This window comes from Seriola lalandi, unplaced genomic scaffold (assembly GCF_002814215.2).
Source record: "Seriola lalandi dorsalis isolate HSWRI2012SDOR001 ecotype SW California unplaced genomic scaffold, Sedor1 jcf7180002054614, whole genome shotgun sequence".
NCBI lineage: Eukaryota > Metazoa > Chordata > Actinopteri > Carangiformes > Carangidae > Seriola > Seriola lalandi.
In genome coordinates, this window is record NW_019525167.1 from 419,967 (window position 1) to 442,732 (window position 22,766).

At 40.7% G+C, this 22,766-nt stretch overlaps 1 protein-coding gene across 3 annotated transcripts in view; it reads right to left on the minus strand.

The window, feature by feature from the left end:
• pot1 (protection of telomeres 1 homolog) overlaps positions 1-22,766 on the minus strand; it is a 59,793-nt gene that overhangs the window by 22,000 nt on the left and 15,027 nt on the right. For 2 of the 3 annotated variants that reach the window (XM_023419954.2, XM_087177605.1), the window contains exons 4-10: positions 19,877-19,977; positions 15,884-15,991; positions 13,846-13,920; positions 10,578-10,704; positions 8,415-8,545; positions 7,947-8,240; positions 6,515-6,670 (exon numbers count right to left, since the gene is read on the minus strand). In XM_023419954.2, the coding sequence (XP_023275722.1) occupies positions 6,515-6,670; positions 7,947-8,240; positions 8,415-8,545; positions 10,578-10,704; positions 13,846-13,920; positions 15,884-15,991; positions 19,877-19,977 (992 nt within the window). The remainder of the gene's footprint in view (positions 1-6,514; positions 6,671-7,946; positions 8,241-8,414; positions 8,546-10,577; positions 10,705-13,845; positions 13,921-15,883; positions 15,992-19,876; positions 19,978-22,766) is intronic. The other variant, XM_023419955.2, reaches the window with a different exon arrangement.

Here is a 22,766-nt window from a genome sequence, read left to right on the forward strand (position 1 = left end):
TATGTATTGATTGTTTCTGATACCGAGCTAAAACAGTCGTCTGGATGGAGATCGTTTTGAAATGAGTGGGTGGACCTTCCCATTCCAGGTACTACACAAGATAACATGGAGACAAGGCAGGTGGATCTTGAATGTAAATAGACTTTACAGAAAACTTTCCTCCAGCTCTGAGGCTTCGGGTCAAGCTCATGATATTTTTTCGGTCGGCCTGTAACATTTCACTGAGCTGCATTTAAACCAGTGACCTCCAGATGATCTCATTCAACACTTCAGATTCATTTCCTCGGCTGTTGTTTCAAGTTAAATAACGTGTTGAAGTGTATTTACAACGTTTAGATGTGGTTAAAGGTGGTTTGAGTAATGAACCGGCTCTGTCTGATTGTGAAGAGCTCTTTAACGCCTCCAGGGTCGAGTGCAGACGTGCGTCACGAGGACAGAAGTGGAGAGCTGTTCACACCGTGAAAATACTATAACAGACTCCGCTCCACGTTTAACCGACTCTATAACAACCGCTGACAGATGATCGCTTCACACAACGATAATTAAGACAATTAATGAGAAGAAATTAACTTCACTTCGGCAAATGATTGGTAAATGAAGCAAATACTAAACAGTCATTTTCTATCACCATTAAAAAGTGTAAATCCACTGATGAATTCTCCACAGGAAGAAGCAGCTCCCACTGTCTGTTCTGAACAACTTCAAAACATTAAACTCAGCTATTAATATAAGAAAAGAAAAACTTACATCTCACCAGCGTTTTTCTCTTTGATTTTGCTATTTATGAGACACAAATCATCCACTGTAACTTTTTACGTTGAAGGTTGTTGTGACTCCTTGTTGTTCTGCGAACCTCTCAGATTTCCTCCTGTGGAGCGCTCGCCTGCTCCATCACTCATCAGAATTTTGTTACCAAATGAACAGCATTGCGTCAGTTCAGCAGACTTAAAAGAACCCTGCTGTGTATCTTTGGGTTCACTGGACTGTGCGTTCCAACGGGACCCTCATATTTGTGGTTATTCATTGAGCAATTGATCAATAGAGTGACTCATCAAGCAAAACCATCAAGCAAAACTATCAAGCATTCATTCTCTGCTTCCAGTTTTTCCAATGTGAAGATTTGCAGCTTTTCTCTGTCATATCATTTTAAACTGAATCTTTGGATTTTGGACTGTTGGTCGGATAAAACATGACACCTGAAGGCGTCACCGTGGATTCACTGTGACAGGCTTTTTTTCTCTATTTTCTGACATTTTAGAGACATAAAATGCAGTTAATTAATCAATTCAAGAAAAACAGATTAGTAGAAAGTGAAAATAATCATTAGTTGCAGCCCTAAAATATATTTTACTACTCATTTAGTCCTTAGGTATCAAAATTTGGTATTGAATGACGAGGCATTTTTCAATCCTCGATAGTATCAAACCAATTTGGTTTGTCCATAAAAGTACCAAAGTTCAATACCCAGCTGTTGACTGCAACATACACTGCTACTGAGGCCTTAAGCTCACAGAGTTATGTACCTCTGAGCATCTGGTAGCTCTGCATTGAAAAAGACAAAGAGAAACATTTGAAAACTTGAACAGAAATTCTGCTGAGAGGCTGAGCTGAAGCGAAAAACACCAAATCTCCAGCTCACAAACATCCGTAAACGTCCAGGGCTGTTATAAGTGATGTTAAAAGTCAAGGTTACAATAAAAGTTCTTTAACAACAGAAAATAAGTCTGGCAGGAGCGATGTGGCCCTCCAGTCAACTCTGGCTTAACAGATGTATCAGAACAAAGTAAAGAAACAACTGAAAGGCACTGAAACTACTCAGAGGTCAATGCAAACTCATTTATCTTTAAACATATTCAGTCCTGTGTGTAAAGTCAAACAGTGGCTGACGCTGTGTGGGATTAGCTCTGCAGCGGGAGGTCAGGAAATGTGGTTTCCATAGCTGTAATTCAGTCATTTCTCCTGTTACAGCAGAGTTATTTGTGATTATTACAGGATGGACGTCCTTGTAGGGAAAAACTGAAAAGGACAAATGAGCTACCGGTTTCCTGCCAGCTCTGCTTTGTGGGTACAGCTCCACGGGGCCACTCCATACTGATTACCAACATAGAAAAAAGAAAAGGACAAAAGACCCGAGGTCTTAGACACCAAGGGTAACATTAAAAAAGGGAAAGAAAGGATGTTTTGAGCTGTGAGAATTTTAGAAATAATTTTATTTCATTTGAATGAAAAGAGCTTTTGCACTGGAGGGGACATTTATAAAGACGGTTATTTGAGAAACTGATGCTTGTAAGAGACTCATTCAATCATACTGCTCTTTTTCTAGTACTTAAAAAGAAGGAGTTGAGATTGGAAAAAATTTCAGTATTGGAAACTTTGAAATCATCTAAAAAGAAAAAAGAAAAAAGAAAAAATGAACCTACTAATGAGACTGACAATAATGTTGGGTTTGCATGGAACCAGGTGGAACAGATGTTGATCAAGTGTTGTTCTGGTCTGTTCAAGTAATAACAGGCACTAACAGGAAACAAAAGTTCTTTGCTGGGTTTGAACCCCAAACATCAGCACACTGTGCGTGAGGTGCTCAGCAATCACCATCACTGCTCTAAGTGGACTTGGTGGTACATGAGGGCGAACGTTTCCAGCTGTTTGAAGAGTTTTCTAAGCTGCAAGTGTTTGTCGTACTGTGAGTTGCTTCGTCCAGCCAACAGCCCAAAACCAAAGGATATTCAGTTTATTCTAAAGCTTGATCCAGCAGGGCAACGACTTTTACCATTAACTGATTATCAAAGCTGTTGTTGGTTTAATTTTCTCTCCATGGTTTGATTTATAAAGTGACTATTTTGATTTGTTTTGCTTCTGCTTCCATCTGATCTATTTGTTGTAATTAATGAGTGCTGTGGTGGGTGGATTGCGAGCTACTTATTTGTTATTACTGTTAGTTGTAGTGGCCTCTTAAACTAATATGCAAGTCTCCAAACAGTGTTTTGCTCAGTGTGTTGGTTTATGGTGATCCACTTTCCCTTTGTGCTACAGTTGTTGGAGATAGAACAAAATAAAATAAAGACTCCTTTTAATCTAACTGTGCATTCCTGTTGTGTAATGGTGTTTGGAACCTGCTTCCTGTGGCTATCCAGCTGTGGCTGCTGCACTATTTAGGACTTAGGATTTAGGATTTACATTTACATTCACTCGTTTGATGCTTCTATCCAAAGCGACTTACAAGTGAGGGACAACACAAAAGCTTCAGTGCTGCAGGAGACCTGGTTTGAGTACTAAGCACTACATCTATTCAATAAATGCAAGGAGATCAATTTAAAGAAGTAAGTGATAGTTAGACATGTAAGGGTGTTAGAGGTGTTAGGAGTGGAGGTGCTCTTGGAAGAGATGAGTCTTCAAGAGATTCTTGAAGACAGAGAGGGACATTTGCAACGGTTTCACTGTCCGTTAAGGGAGGCCCACCAGAAGGGCGTTGCAGTAGTCGAGAGGAGCTATAACCATGGGCCTGGGCCAAGAGTTGGGTGGCGCACTGAGTCAGGTAAGGCAAGATTTTTCTTATGTTGTATAGGGCAGAGCACAACCGGAAAACAGATGCAACACGGTCAGAGAAGGACAGCTGGTCATCAAATATTGGTGGTTGGGGTAAGAGATGAAGAGGCAATTCTGATATTAACATGGTGATGGAGAAACTGATCGGTGGGGAGGACTACGAGTTCAATTTTAGAGAGGTTTTAGTTGAAGGTGGCGTTGCTTCATCCGTGTGGAAATGTCAGAGCGACAAGCCGAGATCCAACAGACCGTGGCGGGAACGACAGGTATAGTTGAGTGTCATCTGCATAGCGGCGATATGATGACGTGGCTTTACGTGTTTTAGCGCATTAAAGACTCAGTTCAACAGAAACCCCAAAAAACTTTTTCTCAGTTGTCACTAACAGTATCTGGATATGCAGACAGTTTCACTTTAAACAACTGGGAGCCTTTTCCACATGTGTATTACAGTGCAATTATAACAAACTAATGACAGGAAAGCCGAATAAACACAGACTGGGATGAATTTTCTCTCTGCAGCAAGTTTCAAGTTTCTACAAGCGGATTTTTAACAGAAATGAAGTGACACCAATGATTGCCTGGAGGGAAGGAAATCAATCTAAAAACCGTTGAGATGATGGGAATATGATGCCTAACTTGCAGAAAATGGCCTCAATATATGAAAACAGGTGGATATGAACATCTGCCTGTGGGGTTTACACTTAAGCAGGTTAAGGAAGAGGGAAAAAAAATGTGAGCTTGAGTTGTAGTTCAAAAAAAGACAAAAAGTTTGACATTCATCTTTCCAAGCCTCAGTGGAAGTTAAATACACCTGTTCAACGTGACTGGACGGTGAGAAGCACCTTTACACTGGGGTTAGTGTGAATTGTCCTAAAACTATGTATTCAGGATTTTATATGCTCAACAGAACTGTGTGTGTGTGTGTGTGTGTGTGTGTGTGATTAGTCGTGTAATTCAATGTGACTTTGTGACTGACGCAGTGTAATTTATGTCTCAGAGACGTGAATAAAGATGGATGTGCTTCTCCGCTACAGTCAGTCTGTCTCTCTCTCTCTCTCTCAAACACACACACACACACACACACACACACACACACACACACACACACACACACACACACACACACACTGGGAGGAATCATTTGAAAACGACTTGGGTGGATTTGTCTGGTTTTACATCCAATCTAACAGAAGCTGAGTCAATCTGAATCACAGTGGACGCACACAGTGACTCCTGACCAACACAAATATCTGCACGCACACACACACACACAAACACAGTTGCGGGTTTATCGAACATGTATCTCATCTTATTTCAGTCATGCTGTCCATTTCTTCTACCAAAAACAATAACACCGAGTATCTGACTCACTGCTTGTGTTTCTTGACCTGTCAGATTTCTTCTTAGCTTGTTGTGTTCAGTCCGATTTAATTGGACTCTGGTTCATATCCCCTTTTGGTACGGTTCATCTAGACAGATCTGAACACAGCAGCTGTGCTCGGATGTAAAAAAAAAACAAACAAACACACACTTTTGCTAGAATTTGCAAGAATTTCCTTTTGTGTGAAAACAAAACTGAACCAAGGCAACGACTTAATAACTCGTCCACTAAGATCTTCCAGAGCAAACAACAGATTTGAAAATGCTCTTACAGATGTAGAGTTAATATTACTAATAAAAATGATGGATAAGACGACAAAACGCAGGGTCAGGTGAGGAGTAAGTTGAAGTATCCTTTAAGATTCATCTTGTAAACCACTGCACACGTCTGTTTGTTCTTGTGTCTGGTCACAGCTGGTGTTAAATGACGACAAAATAAAATGTAAAACTCCTAAACTAAAAAGAAGGAACAGGTCACGAGTGTCAGAGCTCCACAGCTGGAAGTTAATGAGTCCCTGTCTGCAGCACTGATAGGAACATCTGAGAGGCAAAGAGGATCAAAGCTGCAGTCTCACTTCCCAAAGAACGAAGAAGAAGAGGAGGAGGAGGAGGAGGAGGAGGAGGAGGAGGAGGAGGAGGGAGTGAGATGGAGATGGTTTTTAAAAATGCACAGTGATTATTGTGCGGAGTGTGATGTGAGGTGAGCCCGAGGCCCTCCGAGCGGCAGAGAACAAACCGGTTTGTTTTGTAGAACAGAGAGTGAAATAAATGTTTAACGTTAACACGGAGGCGGGAAAGCGACGCCGCGCCGCACGAGGTCGACAAACGCCAGAGACACTGTTCTCTCCTGTCACAACGCAGGATTCTCCATGACCATAAAGTCTGACCTTAGGATTTGTAGATTTAAATAAAGTGTACTTGTTTTCTAGGAGCTACAATCTGATGTAGTGTGACTTATAAAATACATTGCCAACACAACTTAAATACAAACTTATATTATATTATATTATATTATCCTCTGCTTGTCTTTAATAAAATACTTTTGTTGGATCATAATGTTTGTGTTTTATTTCTGTTCAAATGCACCTTTATTATCTGGATATTTAAAACACGTCTGGTGTTTGTTCTATGTGGCCGAACTTCTGGAATATCAACGGCCAAATTTTAATTGAGTTTCTGTTTGTATTATGATTTTATTGGTTTTATTTCATTGCCTTTTATCTCTATATCATGACTGCACCACAGTTTTTTTTATATGTTTGTGAAACACTTCGAAAAGTGCTATAGAAATAAAGTTTGTTATTATTATCATTGTTATTATATTGCCCATCAAAACTGTGGGTGCACACACTGTGAACCATGCTGCTAAAGAAGCAGCTCTGGTCTGTGTGTTGATAAAAAGTGTATCATGAGTCTAAGCTTTTTTTAAAGTTAATTAAATATATAAATTGGCAAAATTAAAAGTCATCTTGCATTAGCTGTTATCCTATTACTTTCAAGTTATGACTGAGAATTACAGACGTGATTTTAAGCTGTAGTTCGGTGATAAATCATTTTCTGGATTTCATTGTCGTCAGCGAGCTCTGACCTTCAGCTCCCTGGCGACCTCCACGTGGTTGTCGTAGACGAGGACGTTGGCGATGAGCTTCTCTTTCTCCTTGGAGAAGGAGGTCGGTCCCTCCGTGGCGTCTGGCTCGACGATGACGTTCAACAGAGTGCGAGGACACCTGGTCCCGTCCCACACCTGAGAAACACAAATATATATATTTTCAAACACTGAATTTCTCTGGTCTTGTTCCATATGTTCCTAAACCTAAAAACACATGCTGACGAGCACCAACCAGACGAGCTGCAGGAAACATGGTCACAGTCTCTCCCTCCTTAGTTACAGCACTGAATAACCAGAAGTGTGTTTGCAAAACATTATGATGTCATAGTGAAGTTCATTGTCATTTCTTCCTCATTTTATCCTTAAAGACATTTGAATTAAACTGTGTCATAACTAGCGTATGAATTTGTGACTTATGGCTCATCTTAAGTCCAAGTGAACATTTGTACCAAACTTGAAGAAATTTCCTCAAGGCATCACTGAGATATCACGTTGACGAGAATGAGACTCTTGTTTAATTATTTACTCTATAAAATGTTGCGCCAGGGTCAAAGGTTAAGATCAGTTCCCAAAGTCCAAGATGACGCCTTCAAATGTCTTTTTTTGTTTTACAAAGTTATAAAAGACAGATTTATTTAAGTTAAATTCAGCCGATGCTCAGTAAAGCAGCTGAGAACAGGGAACGTCTCACGAACTCTCGGTTGATGATGATCTCAGGAGCTTAAGGAGAGTCATAAAAAAAAAAATCTATTCTTCATCCACAAACTGCAGACAACATGGTGTCCTAGTCTGTTGTGTGGCTGCCGTGTAACAACAGGCCGTCACAGCTCAGCGCAGCTTTAGAAATCAGCGAGAGCAGACTGGCAGCAGACCAGCGCTCTCTGCCAAATCCTGTTCAAATTTATCTCCTCTATCGGCCTCGCTGGCAGGAAACCGGCCGTCACTTACAGCCTCATTTTCTGTTCGCAAAACCGAGGTGGCAGGTAAAACAGCTCGAGATCAAGAGACAGAGACATGAGACCTCCTCCCACTGAGGCCACCAGACTGCAAAGGAGATTTACCGCGAGACAGATGAAGTCTGAAGGCAGACAGCTCCATGATCCAGAGGGAAAAAACACCATATAACTACTTTACTTTAAGGCTGAGCAATTAATAAACTTGCCAAATCCCAATCGCAGGAGCTGCAATCTTTTCTTAAAGCTCCATATTTTCTTCTTCTTCTGTGTTTTATTTTGAAGTGTTGATCCATAAAAAGATATATTTGTGGTTTTAAGAACCAAAAAGCATCTCAGTGTAGTTTCATCTCCTCTCTCAGGCTTCTCTCTGGAGCTCTAGTAACAACAGGTCGGTGAGCCAATCAGAAGAGAGGAGGCTCTGAGCCTGTCCTCTGACTTCGCTCCAGGTGTCTTACCCTCAGCAGGGTGCAGGTAGTGTCGATGGGGGCTTTGGCCAGCAGCTGGCAGGTCAGGTCGAAGTAAGCTTTGGGCTGAACGGCGGACAAAAGGATTGTGGGAACCGGGGGGAGGATAGTCTGGCTTGCTGACCACGATCGCAGCTCCTCCACAGTCCGGCGGACCTCCTGGTCAAAGTGGAAGGAGCGGCTGGAGGTCCGCGGCTCCATGGCTCCGCCCACTGCCCCGTCAAACGTCACCACAGAGAAACCGAAGGTGTTGACCAGCGTCATGGAGTCGTTGAAGAACTGAGTCTGAGGAGAGAGAGAGAGAGAGAGAGAGAGAGAGACGTGGGATCATTCATCACTCACCGCTTCAGCTTTAGTTCCTACGTTCACAAAATAAACCACAAAATAAACAGGTCAAAGCTGAATTTGGAAACAGTGGACGTGGTTATTAAAAGAACCAGTCAGTAAGCCGGGCCGCACCTTGACTCTGTGCATGCGGACGATGTCTCCGATTTGAAAGATTTTGGGATGGTCCTCCAGCTTCTCACAGAAGATGGTGCAGCCGATCTTCTGGTTGGACTGGTCGGTGATCTTCAGGCTGGAGCAGAAATCTGCGGAGAGAAAAACGTCTCAGCTGCTCATTTTATTCATAGTGAAGGAGTAAAATCAAACTTTGGGACAGGATGAAGAGCAGGTCTGGGGTTATCAATCAGTCATGTGTATTGATTATTGTTTGTAAAAAGCAAAAGGTCAGAACATATTGACACTTTAAAGACCTTTTAATCGCACTCAGATGATATTAACGTTACTCCAGTCAAGCATATTTAACAAAGTGCTGTATAATATTCAAGGCAATAAATATAGTGTGTTAATTCAACTCAGTCATCACACAGAGCAGCGTACAATGAAATTAGCAGCAAAAAGTGCAATTTATAAAGACAGGAATAAAAGTAAGACAAGACATTTAATAGTAACTGAGTAAGTGCACGTATAATTTAGTATAATTTAAACCTGTATCAGTAATCGAGTCCCGATCAGCCCCTAGTCCTCACAAAAACACAGAAAACAAGCGAGTGTGTTCATGTGAAAATTCTTGTTCTCAACAAAAACAAACAAACAAACATTGTTTTACCAGTAAATTATTTATAATTAGTCACAATCATTTTTTCTAAAATGTTTTTTCTCTCAACGTTATGAGTTTTTATTTTACGACTTGTTTTCAAATCCATTAAATGTGCATGTGAGCCTATGCATGTTCAGGTGTACAGGATTTCATCATGTGTGTGTGTTTGTGTGTTTGTGTGTGTGTGTTTCTCTCATGTCTGATCAGATGGATTTTTCTAATATCTCTGTTTACTTTAAAAGACGCCTGAAGGATCCATAAAGATGATGATGATGATGAAGTTTGGGCGGTTTCTTTATTGTCGCTGCTAAACACACACACACACACACACACACACACGTGTATATCTATTTACACACACTCACGCTAACACTGCATCATCCCGTCCTGAGTGGCTGTAGGTCGACTGGTTTTTATCGTCTTATCTTAACTTCCATCGCTCTTCTTCTGTCATTTTGATATAGTTGTGTGAGCGCTAACAGCTAACAGCTAACAGCCGCCTGCTCCTCAGGTCTCACTGCTTCCTCTGCACTCGATGCTGATGTCGTGTGTTAACAGGACAATGAAGTGAATGACTCAACAATGTCACATAAACTGAAAATATGTTTCATCATCCTGCTGCTCTCCACACCTTCTGAGTGTTACCACGGTAACCAGAGACGATGAGCCGCCTCACGTCTCTGTCCGTGGTGCTGAAACTGTTGAAACTTTCATTTTAACTCTGTTTGGTTTGAAAACAGTGAAAGAGCTGTTTTACCTTTACATGTCACATACGAAACTATTTTCTATTCTAATATGAAAACAAAAGTCACAACATTGAGAGAAAAACTCCAAATATAAATGTAATAATATATTCTATTAATAAAATAATCATGACATTACAGCTTTATTCTAATCTCTTTTTTTTTATATATATATATATATATATATTTTTTACAATAATTACGACTTTTTGGTAAATCTTCCTTAATTTCATAAAAGATTTTAATTTTGTAGATTTTAATTTCCGTTTTGTGATATAATGACTTAATCTCATTACACATATTTTTGGAAAATTATTAAAATTATTTTTGTAGTGTTGTTATTTTTTGTAGATGGTAAGTTTATACAAACAGCACATCATTTTATGAGAACAAAACTGACTCAGACTCAACATTGTGAGGATATCATAATCTTTCGTTAATTAAAAACTTTATTGTCAAGTAACTTTATTCTTTTTAAGTATGACCTTTTAAACAACAAGTTTACTTTCATCATAATGACATAATAACTTCAAAGCTACAAAATGGAACTTTTCTGTATTTAAATGTCTAAAAAAGACTTGACCTATTTTATAAATTTTGTCAAGTTGTGTACTAACATTCTCCCAAATGTTTTGAAACCTGGAGAAATCTGTGATTTTAATCAAGGTAGTGGTCAATGCTGCCATATCTCCTTTACGCATGTGTTAGCATTGTTGTTGCAGCCGTCAAAATTTTACTTGTTATCCAGTTTTAAGTCACACTGAGACTCAGACCGACCTGTTCCCCGGCTCTTGAACGGCTGCTTGAAGAAGACCACCACTCCGTACACGTTGACCACAGATCCAGCCTTCAGGTCGCCCAGTCGCACGTACGTATATTTTTGAACCTTGGCCTTGGTGGAAACCTGAGTAGAAAACAAGAAGCACCAACATCAACAATGATATCACGCCAATATTAGCATGTTAGCATGTATTACAACACATTTATTTTAACGGACGATGTAACACTGGCATACTGCTGCAATTTGACAACATCCCATAATACTGAGGAGGGGAGGCAGTGTAAAGAGGGGTTTTAATAACTACTGGAGAGTAGACAGATTTATAGTAACTTGTGTGTAAAATAGTTTCTGCTACATTCATTCAGGTGAGGCTCCAGCAAACTCTTACTGCCGGAGCCCAGGTCTGTTCATTTCCTGTGGTAAACTCAGGATAAAGCTAACACATCACTTCCTGCAGGAGTTTCATAATAAACTCGTCACTGATTAAAGTTTCATTAAAAATAGATTTTAGCCATTTTTCAGCACTTTGTTGATAATACAGTTAAAGACTTTATTATCTTTATCACATCCGACATGAATCAACTTTTTACTGCAGAAGAAAAACTGCCTGCAATGTGTAGTTATGCAGTTTTGTTTTTCCTTGTGATCAAAGAGAAGGAGAAGATGGAGCCACAGAGTTCAGGTGGTTAGATGTAGATCAGAAGCGTCGTACGGTCTGGAAACACTTAAAGCTTCAACTATAGAATAACAAAGACACGCGCTCGTCTTTGTGTCCTCCTTCGTGAACATACATGTACCTGTGCTGTGGACATACGGACTCTTTAATGAAGGGATTCATGGGGAGAATGGCAGCTAAGACAGAGGACACTTTCTCTATTATTACAGGAGATTTAAAAAAAAAAAATTTTAAGTGAATTTTTTTTAGCATTTTATGCCTTTATTTGACGGCTCGGGTAGAGAGACAGGGAACTGAGGGACAGAGAGGAGGGGAATGACATGCAGCAAAGACTCCGGCCCGGAGACGCCCTAAACACTCAGCGATTGATTATTTTGAAATGTTCTCATTTTGAATTTGTGGAACTGTATATTGTGATTTGTCATGTGGCCGTCCTGGTTGTTGTTGCCGTCTTGTGTCACCAACATAAGGTGAAGGACACACAAATAATCCATCTGATCTTAAAACCTCTATCATGAGGGCTACAGAGGAAGAAGAGTGACTGACAGAGGGCTAACAGCTGTCATGCTAACATGCTAACTGCATGAGCAGTGAGCTGAACAGACAGCCTCTGTATCATCGCTGCAGACCGGCATGACGACAAACTGAGGACAGAACTAACGTTTTAAACAATAATCGTTTTTCTGAGACGAACAGATTATTATTATTTTTTTAAATCTTGGCATTTAACTAAACAAATGCCTTTTCTGATAAATGTTTAAAAGCTGAGTAAACTACTGAACAAAGCGGCTGATTCCCGTCTCTTTTTCTGAACTTCTTCCATCTCTTCGCTCAGATGTGAGTTTCAGAGGAGAACACTGAAGATCTGAAGAACCAGCATATGCTCCTAAAAGAGAAGAAGCCTGTCTAACGTTTATTTTTACCAGCATTTCTTCTTAAATCGAGCCTTTAAACTTTGATCACAGGCTTCTGAAAATCGCCAATCTCTTATTTATTCTCATACAGTGTGTGTTATTCTGTCTTGTATGTTAATTTATTCTGTTTGAAAATGTTTATCGCAGCTCCACCTCACTGTCGCGCCGCTTTATTGATCTGTCATTAACTTAATATTTTATTTCCTGACTTCCACGTTTGTTCTCTGGTGTTTCTGCGGGCTGACAGTCAGGCCGCTTTTAATCATGAGAGTCTGATGTTATTTTTGCAGGTTTGCTTTATATCCACTGAGAAGGTGAACGGTCTGTTTAATTATATTCACCTGCCCCTTTGCAACATTCAGCGTTAAGAGGATGCTATAGCTTTCTAACTTTAGCATATTCCCATTTAATGTTTTGATCAAAGCTATTTCAGCACCTACTGAGGCATCCTCAGCTCTCACTGTTTGTCCTGCATTACAGGAAGGAGGGGAGCTAGCTAGCATTAGCTCTCTGTCTCACAGGTCTCCCTGCGGTGACAGCAAAATGACCGGACTCAGTAAAAGACTCAGTAATGTGTGCGTTACCCGTGATTTGAATCACAGCCAGGAAGCAGCAGCAGTGGGGAGAGCTCAAATCACAGATGGTACAAAACAACAGCTCAAACATCAGCCTCCAGCTGGTTAACGGCCTGTGTGGCCGCTCAAAGTGAAGTGATAAAACCATCATCCGGAGGAGAAACTCACTGCTATTCCACAGTCTGACTGGCACTTCAGGTGTAGTGTATTGGCCTCTTAAGGAGTTAATAACTAATGTGTGTATGGATTATAGAGTGATTACAGTTTAAATTCTGCACTTCAGCCAGATGAGTTCAGATTCTGTTTTTGTCAAATGATCTAATTAATCATTTTAATAAAAGTCTTGATTCTATGCACAATTTAAACTGGATTTTCACTAAAACCACGAGAGATAATTACGACACCGTCTTAGGTCCACTGTCAAGAAAAGAAATCAACAGAACCAAGTGATCAGAAAAAACTGTAATCTGATGATAAAAAAGTTGTTATTTTATTATTATTCCATCTCATTTTACACTAATGTTTTTAACCTCCTAAGACCCGAACTCTTGCATGGCGTGCATTTTTAATTTCTCTTTGCTATTTAGGCTGATTGGGACCTGAGAAAAATGATGTCCACATATGAAGACATTAGTTTTAAATTCGATTACTGAGTGGCAGTATAATATCCTCATATGTGGTCACCAGGCCCTTGTTGAGAAAAAGTTAGTATTGTGGTCTAGAGAACCCAAAATGTGAGGTCCACATATGTGGACGCCAGGTCCTAGGAGGTTAAACATGTTTTTATGTTCATTTTACGTCTTTTCGACCTTTGTTCAAAACACTTTGTGCAGCAAAGTGCAATACAAATAAAGTTTTTCATTTTTATTTTGTGTGTATGTGTGTGTGTGTGTGTGCATGTGTGTGTGTGTGTGTGTGTGTAAGACATGTTATGTTGTGGCAAAAGTTGACCACTGAGACCAAGAGGTCTGCTGAGACCCTGCTCCAGCCGAGGTGACTCGGGAACAGCCGGCCGCTGACATAAAGCGTCCTGACAGATACAAGAGCTCCACAGCACGTCCCAGCAGCCTCTTCAGCTAACCAGGCCTCTGACTCTGACCTCAGCGGAGAGCGTGGTGCTCCTCTTGTTGGCCAACGGGGACCTGGGGTCAGGAGGAGGCGGCGGCCGGGACACCTGAGGGATGAAGACAGAGATGAGACTTAACGTCTAATGTGATGTGTTTTCAGTGAACAGCCACCGCAGCAGAGAGACGCCCCAGCGCTGCAGGAGAAGCAGAAAACACAATCACAGCGAGGAGGAAGGAGAGTGGAATAATATCCGTCTCAAACAGAAACAATAAAACTGACTGAACTCCACCTCAGAATACAATAACAAAACTGCCTGAAATCTGTTAATATACAGTCAATCTATATGAAACCTCCCGTCCTTAGACTGTGAGGGAAAGACACAGTATTCAGGCTCCATTCCTTATCTGTGGTGTCCAGGATGTTTGGTCCGAACTCCACAGCTTTGAATTTTAGGATTTAAATTTGCCTATAGAAGAAACCAGAGTTTCACTTGAATTTTTAGATCATTGAGAGAAATCTGAATATAGTTTTTTTTAAATAGAAATGTGAATTTGTGAACTCTAAAAACATTCTGTGTACACTGGCACGTTTTTGAGAATGAACAGATAAGTTAGTCTCGGCTGTAAATCTGAGAGATCTCTCTGGGCTGTTGGTGCAGTGACGGCTGAGCCTGCAGGTGAGACATGAAGAGGATGTGAAATTCATCAGCAGGTAAACAGAGACACGTCTCCAGGTTTTGTTGTTGTGGTTCTGTCTGACAATGACACAGAGCGAGACATGGCCGACGATGAGTCATGTTCAATTTACACCTCACACAGAAGATCCCGTGTTCTAACAGACTTACAGCCTGCAGACTGAATTTACACACACACACACACACACACACACACACACACACACACACACACACATATGGATAACAAAGCCATGATGCATTGGTTCAGAGAGAGAGGAAAAGCACAGTTCACGACCTCACTGAGGGTCACCACAACTAAAAGGATTCATTATTACCTTATTAAGAATTATATTATCAGGGTATTATTACTAATAATCTACTACTAATCACAGTTAGATCCTCAATCAGAACCTCAGGTCACAAACAGATTCACCAGGTGGAGCTCATTTTAACTTCTTTATATACTGTTGTGTAGTTTGATGCTTCGCAGTGGGTCAAATCTGAGAATCACCTATCAACTATAAATGTAGAGGAGCAAAGAGACTCTGAAATGTCGGGACATATACTTTACTCAGGTAAAGCAGTAGTACCTCACAAATGTACTTAAAGATCTCTCAAGTGTTTAACCTTGTTAACGTCCATATGGTGTTTGTTATATAATACAAACATATGATGCATGAAATAATCATCAGCACCATGACTGAGTGTTTCCACCTTGAACTGCAGTGAACCAATGACAGTCTCATAAAAACAGATTCAGGGTTTCATACGTCACAAACCTCAGGAACCGATCCTGTCAACTACAGAGAGAGAGCGTTTGCTTTCGCACAGCTGCTAACACAGTGTCAGCCCCCGTCAGTTACAAGCTAACAAACAACACAAACAAATAAAAGATGCTAACTACGCTAACCGTTCTGATACGTCTTCTAGTTGCCGATTCTGGTCACAACAGACTCCTCAAAAAACTCCTGAGGCTCTCTGTTTCCTCCTCGAACCATCTCCATATTCTGCTCTTTCACCGGTCAGCCTAACGCAAACAGCTCAATGAGGAAGAAAGAGTAGATCAAGCTAGATGAACGTAGCTTCCAGCCCCAGTTTTTCATTTATTTATTTATTTATTTTTCACTTTTTGTGTGTGAAAATCATGTTAAACCATATACTAATCATAGCAGAGTATTTCTACATAGTTTAAAACACGTCTGGAGAGGAACTTTAAGTTGTGCTGTACTTCAGGAAGTGTACGTGTAAGTGTTTGATTGGCAGCTGTCACACCAGCTCCAGTGACCCACACTAAACGGGTGTGGCAAGACATACACATTGAAAGAGCCTATTCATGTTTACATACTATACACACTGTAGAGTATATTGTACTTAGACGTATAAGAGTCCTCACATAAAGGCAGGCGTTGTCTCCTGACAGCAGCAGCTTACAGGGGTGCAGCTTGTCCTTGTGAACTGAGCCAGATTTGTCCACAGTGAAGCCAGAGGCCACCACCACATCCTGCAGGAAAACACAAGATAAACAACAACAAGAAGAGAAATCGGGGGATTAAAACTGAGAGAGCAAAGAGAGATAAATACACATCCTTCTTCCCAGAGGGAGGACAGATTGAAGCGGCAGATGTTGCATCGGGGGAGACGTTGAGTAAGACGTCACAACAAGCCACCGATGATAAGCTGGTGTGAAAAGTGGAGATTGTCTTTTGTCTGGTGTGTCAGCTGCCCCCAAGACGGCTTTAAAGCCTCCGCTCAGGGCTGACAAAGGGACAGCAGATAGTCTGAATAATCATGTTACAGAGACACACAGCCTGACAAGACCTCTGTGATCTATGGCGGAGCACGGCGGCTCAGGCTGTGATGACTTCCTGCCTTCACCGAGCTTTACGGGGCTTTGAGTCCCGTCAAGACGCTGCTGTAGGGAAACCAGAAAACACAGTGACATGATGCTGACAGGAGGATTATCCCTGATGTGTTCACTGTCCCCGCACAGGTCACAGACAAAACCAACCGCTCTGTAAACAACATCGTAGGTGCTGCTGTGCACAGCTGTGACTATCGCAGGGTAGGGAAACTAAACCGTCACAGTGCGCCGGGCCAACAACGATTCAGTCACTTTGTGTTAAACAAGTTAACAAAGTGTGGGGCGACAGAGCTCAGGATCATCTGTTCTTTAAAGCAGTTGCTTATTTCCACATCCAGCAGTTATGGAGCAACAGTATCATTCATGTCCACCTCATGAATGTAAATCCAATGCCCCCTCTCTTTTAGCTCTGTGTTTGGTCTCCACCACCTCCTGAGGGAAATTTCTGGCTCTTTAGCTGCTAAATGCTCCATTAAGTCACCAGCTGCTGTCTGACTGTGTGTGCCTGCTGTGAGCTGCTGAGCAGGTAAAGAACAGTGGCTTTTAGAGCGTTTCCTCTCAAAACAGCTTCCTGCCGCCGCTGTGATGTAATGTGTGATGAGAGTGAAACAGAACAGTAAATTTACAGAGCGGGCAGCAAAACAACGAGCTGAAACTATAAAGCAGAGCTTCACACTGTAACTTTGTTTTCATTTATAGCCAATTTAAAATCAACCATTACAGTTGTAAAAATTAGGCTCCAATTGGTTTGTTGAAGCCCATACTTAAAAAAAAAAAAAAAAAAAAAAAAGCAGTGCGGTGTGGTTTTCAAACTGTTGCTAGGCTACCAATGAATCACCTGTCCTTAACCTAACCAAGATTCTGTTGTGAAGTAAACTCACAGATCCAATCATTTCATTTACTATTGTGGTTTGATTTCTATGTAGAGCTGGTTGGTTTTTAAGCTTCTATATCTGTGAATAAAAGACTGTAAAACTGAAGAGATTCTTCATGTAGTGTCATGTTGCTCCTCTATCTCCTTGACTAAACCGGGGCTTAAAACAACTTTGTGACATCTGTGAGTTCAAGTTCAAGACCTTAAGCTCATTATGCAAGTGTAATGAAATTACTGTACACATCCGCAATCCATGTGATTTTCTAAAAACGACTAAATAAAGTTTTAAGAAAGAAAATGCAGCGCAAGGAGCTTTCACTTAAGTATGGTTATATAAATGGTATAAGATATATATATATACAAATAAAATAAACAGAGCATATGGAGAGTATGGAGGTAATTACCGACTGTAAATACACTGAATTGACTGACCATAAATAGTTTAAAAATGTCCTTTAAAAAGTTTTATCTCAAAAAAATCTCAATGATTATAACTTTAAAGTGAAAGGTTAATTCTGGTTTACTACATCTTGGTGCTTTTTGTTGTAGTTTTGTCCGTTATTGTCTGACTCAACTTCCAGATAAAGTGGTTTAGATAATCTGCATCAAGCGCCGGCGCAGAGGCTTCCCCCTTTAATTTTTCAGAGGATATTCAATTACTTCAACCCATCAGAGGCTCATCACAGCTCAGTGCACATTTCTTCCAACACACCATCTGTAAATTAATTTATCTTGTCCCACAGATTTTTGTCATATTCATCAACAAATCACATGAATCACTCAGCTTATTACCTTATTCAAATCAGTTTTTATGATCCACAAAATACAATTTCCACAGACACACCTTGATAATAGCCAAGTCTCTTTTTTTTTCTTTTATAAAAAAAAATAACCTAACGCAATCTCATCAGCATCTCATGAATGTTCATTATAAAAAAGGCTTTCAATCTGTTTTTCTTCCCCCGGCTCGGGTTCAAAGTACCCAACTTCTCCAAACTCCTCTGTTCAAGGACACTCTCTCTATTCACATTTATTATATAATCAAATAAATCTGGTAAATATAATAAATCATTTAGTGTTCCAAGCAGAGTGACGGGTATTAGTGAAAAGCAAAAACCAGTAAACTCTATTTTCTCATTACTCACTAGGTAGAACTTTTATTTCATATAATTTGATTACATGTGTTTTAAACTGACACGGCGAGTTCTTCTCTCCTCTGAAGAGAAAATATGAAGAATCCTGGAGCAGTTTCTAAAATAATCATCTGTCCTACGTAAGTCTGCAGGACTCAGCAGATGCATCATAAAAGCTAAATCAGAGAGCAAATGATTATTTTTGGAGCGCTGGATGTTGGTTTATTTGTGGCAGTTAAGCCTCAACCCAGGATTACCTTTCTCATAATGTAATGCATGGAGAATTTTATATAATGTACATGTCCACAGCACTTATTCCATCAGTACAACTAACTGTCCCTTTTTTTTAACAGTTTCACCATTTCTTTATTCGTTCTCATTCACTGATTTACTCCAGTACTTTGCTGTTTTTTGTTCACTGCAAAGTTACTGTCTTTGTCTTCTTTTCTAGTTTACATTGCAACGCAGCAGCTGAACCGTGATAGAAAAAACAGCAAAGTAGAACCGTTTTGACGTTAAAGAAGAGGAACTGCATATGTGCTCTGTGACCCATTATTTCCAAAGCTTGTGCGAGCGCAGGAGTGACGCTGTGACGAACACTGGCGCGGCCAATAGGAAACGAGGCATCCAGTCAGACAAGCAAAATAAATGGAAAGTGGACCTGAAACTGGTCGCTGTGGAAACGGAGCTCCTTCCCCAGGCTGCTCTCTGTACCTGAGGGCAGACAAAGCCTCTTCTTTGTTGTTCCCTTTGTTCTTGTTATTAGTGGGGCTACTGCTAACACTTTCTTAGCAATGGAAAGATTTATCTTGGTTGCTGGCAACATTAGACTGTAAACACAGCGAGAGCTTCCTGCTTCATCGTGACTTTTCCTGCTCGAGGTTTAGAAAACTCCACCTATAGGATCCAGCATTTTGGTCCCCACAAAGCTGTCAGATGTGCAGTGTGCTCCCCGTTTCTAGGACTCCACGCACAAACACACAAATCAAACAAACATTGATTTTTCTTTCAATTATCATGGGGCACACAAATGAAGCTGGAGTTGTCTGGGAAGGTGAGCAGTGTGTGAACTTTAGCAGGAAACAAACACACAGCCAGGGTTTGTTAACAATCTGGTGACACAGAGGAGATCAAAGGAAACAGAAAACAACTCAAACTGTAAATTAGATTCAGAAGCCAGACACCGTCAGTGTCGCTCGCACATCATCATAATCATCATCAGCCATCCACACTTTATCACAACAGCATATCTGCACATGATAAATATATATCCATGACATGTGATTAATGTGTCTGGTCTGAAAGTCTCCAACAGATGCAGTTCAGAAAGTCACCGCAGTTCTTTAGTTTTTCCAGGACAGTAAAGAAACCCAACAACTTATAATTAGTGCTCATACTGTGGTGTGTATCTATATCGTACTGTTATTTGATGTACACTTGCATCAAGATAAACAAAACACCACAATAACTGCTGCATCTTTTCTGTTACATTTCTCTTTTATGACTGAGTGAACCTACCCCTTGATTGACAGCTTCATTGAAGTCCTTGGCCAGTGCTCCTAACAGAACCACGCTGATGGACGTGTTCTGGGATGAGGCGATCGCCTGGGAATCTTCTTCTGAAAACCAGACGGAGGAGAGTCAGATCAGGATGATGAGACGTTGAGGTGATTGATCTTTGTCATGTATAACAGATACACATTACATCACAAAGACAGGGAACTCAGGATTGATTGGTGTTACTGGACATATCTATAGCTGAAATAATGTCTATTAATTGATTGGTCACTATTTTGATAGCTGCAATTTTTTAAGCTAACTGCAAAAGAGAATGTCAGTCCTAGCTTCTTAGCTGTGAGTATTCAGTGATTTTTCTTTGTTCTATGTGATAAGCAACTGAATATTTTGGGGGTTTTTGATTGACTGTCAGGAATAACAAGCTACTTAAAACAAAATTCTAAATTCCCCAACCACTGGCATGCCAGGCACGTTCCCATTACTGCTTACAGCATCCCTTACAGACAGTTATTGTTTAACTGTATTCTTCCACTCCTGCTCCCCAGGGCCTTGTTATATGTACTTGTTTCCTTGTAGGCATTTTACCTTTATGCAGCATTGGTATTTCTGATTATGAATCTTCAGGAAGATTCAATCGAATGATATATGTGCCAATATCCAGCCCCAATGATGTTAAACAATAAACAGGTGATGCAGATTAACCCTAACGAAAATGTACATTGTTTGTATGATTTTCTTGCGATTTAAAAAATAAAATAAAATCCAGCACAGCCACCACACAGTACAAGTGTGCAGGATTGAAATGTAGGCTGAACTTTCAAACAGTTCTTAAGTGGAACCAGCCCTATCTCCAGGAGAGGAGCTACTTTATCTCACTTGGCAACCTTGCATCCAGGTGGATCAGCACAATGTGTGGTGTTCCACAAGGAAAAATTCTGGGGCCTCTTTTATTTCTTATTTACACACTTCCAGAGAACAAATTCTACAAATTAAAACAAGCTATAATCTGCAATGACACCTAAATTTAGTTTGTTCTGTCATCACGTCACCACAGTCCTATAAAGTGTCTCTACAATCTCTCTGTCCCATCAGAAGAGAAAGCTTGTATCTTAAGATGAGTCTCTGACTATTCACACATTTCTGATACTGGACTTTGCCAGTTCTGCACAATAATGGACAGAAGCTCCTTACAATGACACTGGACCTGTCAGTTTTTCAAAATAACATCGATGTTGTAATGAATCAGAGCTACCACATAATTCGTTTGTAAAACTGATGTGTATCTGTTTAAAATGAAAATGTCTGACCACAGACAAAACACACTATGTGAGGTATTTTCATCAAGATGAACTAAACTAGGAAACACGACAACAACACGACGAAAGAAACAGAAATAGGAGAAACAATAGCGAGACACTCACAAACCTATCACAAAATCCCACAATGCACCAGCAGGTCAAACACTGTACAAAAACTGACAGACTGGTCTATAACCCAACAATTCAGAAGAGGAGAACCTGTTCATCCTGCAGCTGGGGACACAGACGGGGTGTCAGAGAGTTTAAATGAATAAAAGGAAGGATGTCGACACCACAATAAGAGCCTTGGCTCTCTGTGGCTCTTTAATCAGGCCGCTCGGAGATAAGAAGGCCACAGACATGACAACAATGAGACACAATGGCCTCCATCTGCTTCTACAATCCATACCAGCTAAACAGCTTAACACACACACACACACACACAGTCCTAACAGCTCCACACATGCAGAGTCAAACACTCCACACCATAAACTCTGCAGCACTATGCAGCTTTTGAGTATGACTCAGTCTAAGTGTTTCCAGCAGCAGCAGCTGTTCTCAGCCAACAAGCTCTGATAAACCCACCGTACATAATCAAACCGTTCAAATTCTCATTGTTGATCAAGAACAAAACATCTTTGCAGTAACAGTTCTGACCTTTGAGGGAACAAAAGCTTGGAGAGTCCAAAACAGTATCTATCATATTTAATATATCTCACCATGCAGTTTTTTGAAAGACTCTGCTCTAGCATGGGTATAAAGCATAGGATAGGTATAAACAGACGGCCATATACCGTCCATCTATCCACCCATTTTCAGCCACTTAATCCAGGGTTGGGTCACAGTAATCCAGGTCGTCCAGGTCGTCCAGGTCGTCCAGTTCATCCAGACATCCCTCTTTCCAACAATGTTTTCCAGCTCCTCCTTAGGGATCCCAAGTCATTCCCAGGCCACATGAGATATAAAATTTCTCCAGCCTGTTCTGGGCCTAGCTCTGGGTCTCCTACCAGTTACACGAGCCCAGAAGAACCCCAATGGCAGGCGCCCAGGAGTCATCCAAATCAGATGCCCAAACAACCTCAACTGGCTCCTTTCGAGACTGACTCTGAGCTCCCTCCGGATGATCTAGCTCCTCACCCTACAACTCTCTAAGGCTGAGCCCAGCCACCCTACAAAGGAAACTTATCATATCCATAATCTTATTCTTTCGGTCACTGCCCAGAGTTCATGACCGTAGGTGAGGGTCAGAACATGGATCAACTGGTAAATCAAAAGCTATGCCTTCCGCCTCGGACAAAAATAGAGAAATATAATGATTTAAATTTCCAATTAGCCACCAAGCCAGGTCAGCTAGCTGCTAGCAGCTACTGTGGCTGACTAGCACAAATGGGTACCAGTACCTGCTAACCTAATACTAGCTAGTACAAGTACAGTAGCTTGCCAAATGGCTCGCAAGTAGCCACTACGTCATCAAGCTTCCAGCACCACCCAAAGATGCCCATTGTGATAGTGGTTAAGAAAGGGTTAATGCTTTTAAGACATGAAAAGTTCAATTTAAAGCTCAAGGCAACACTAATCTGGTCTTGAATGGT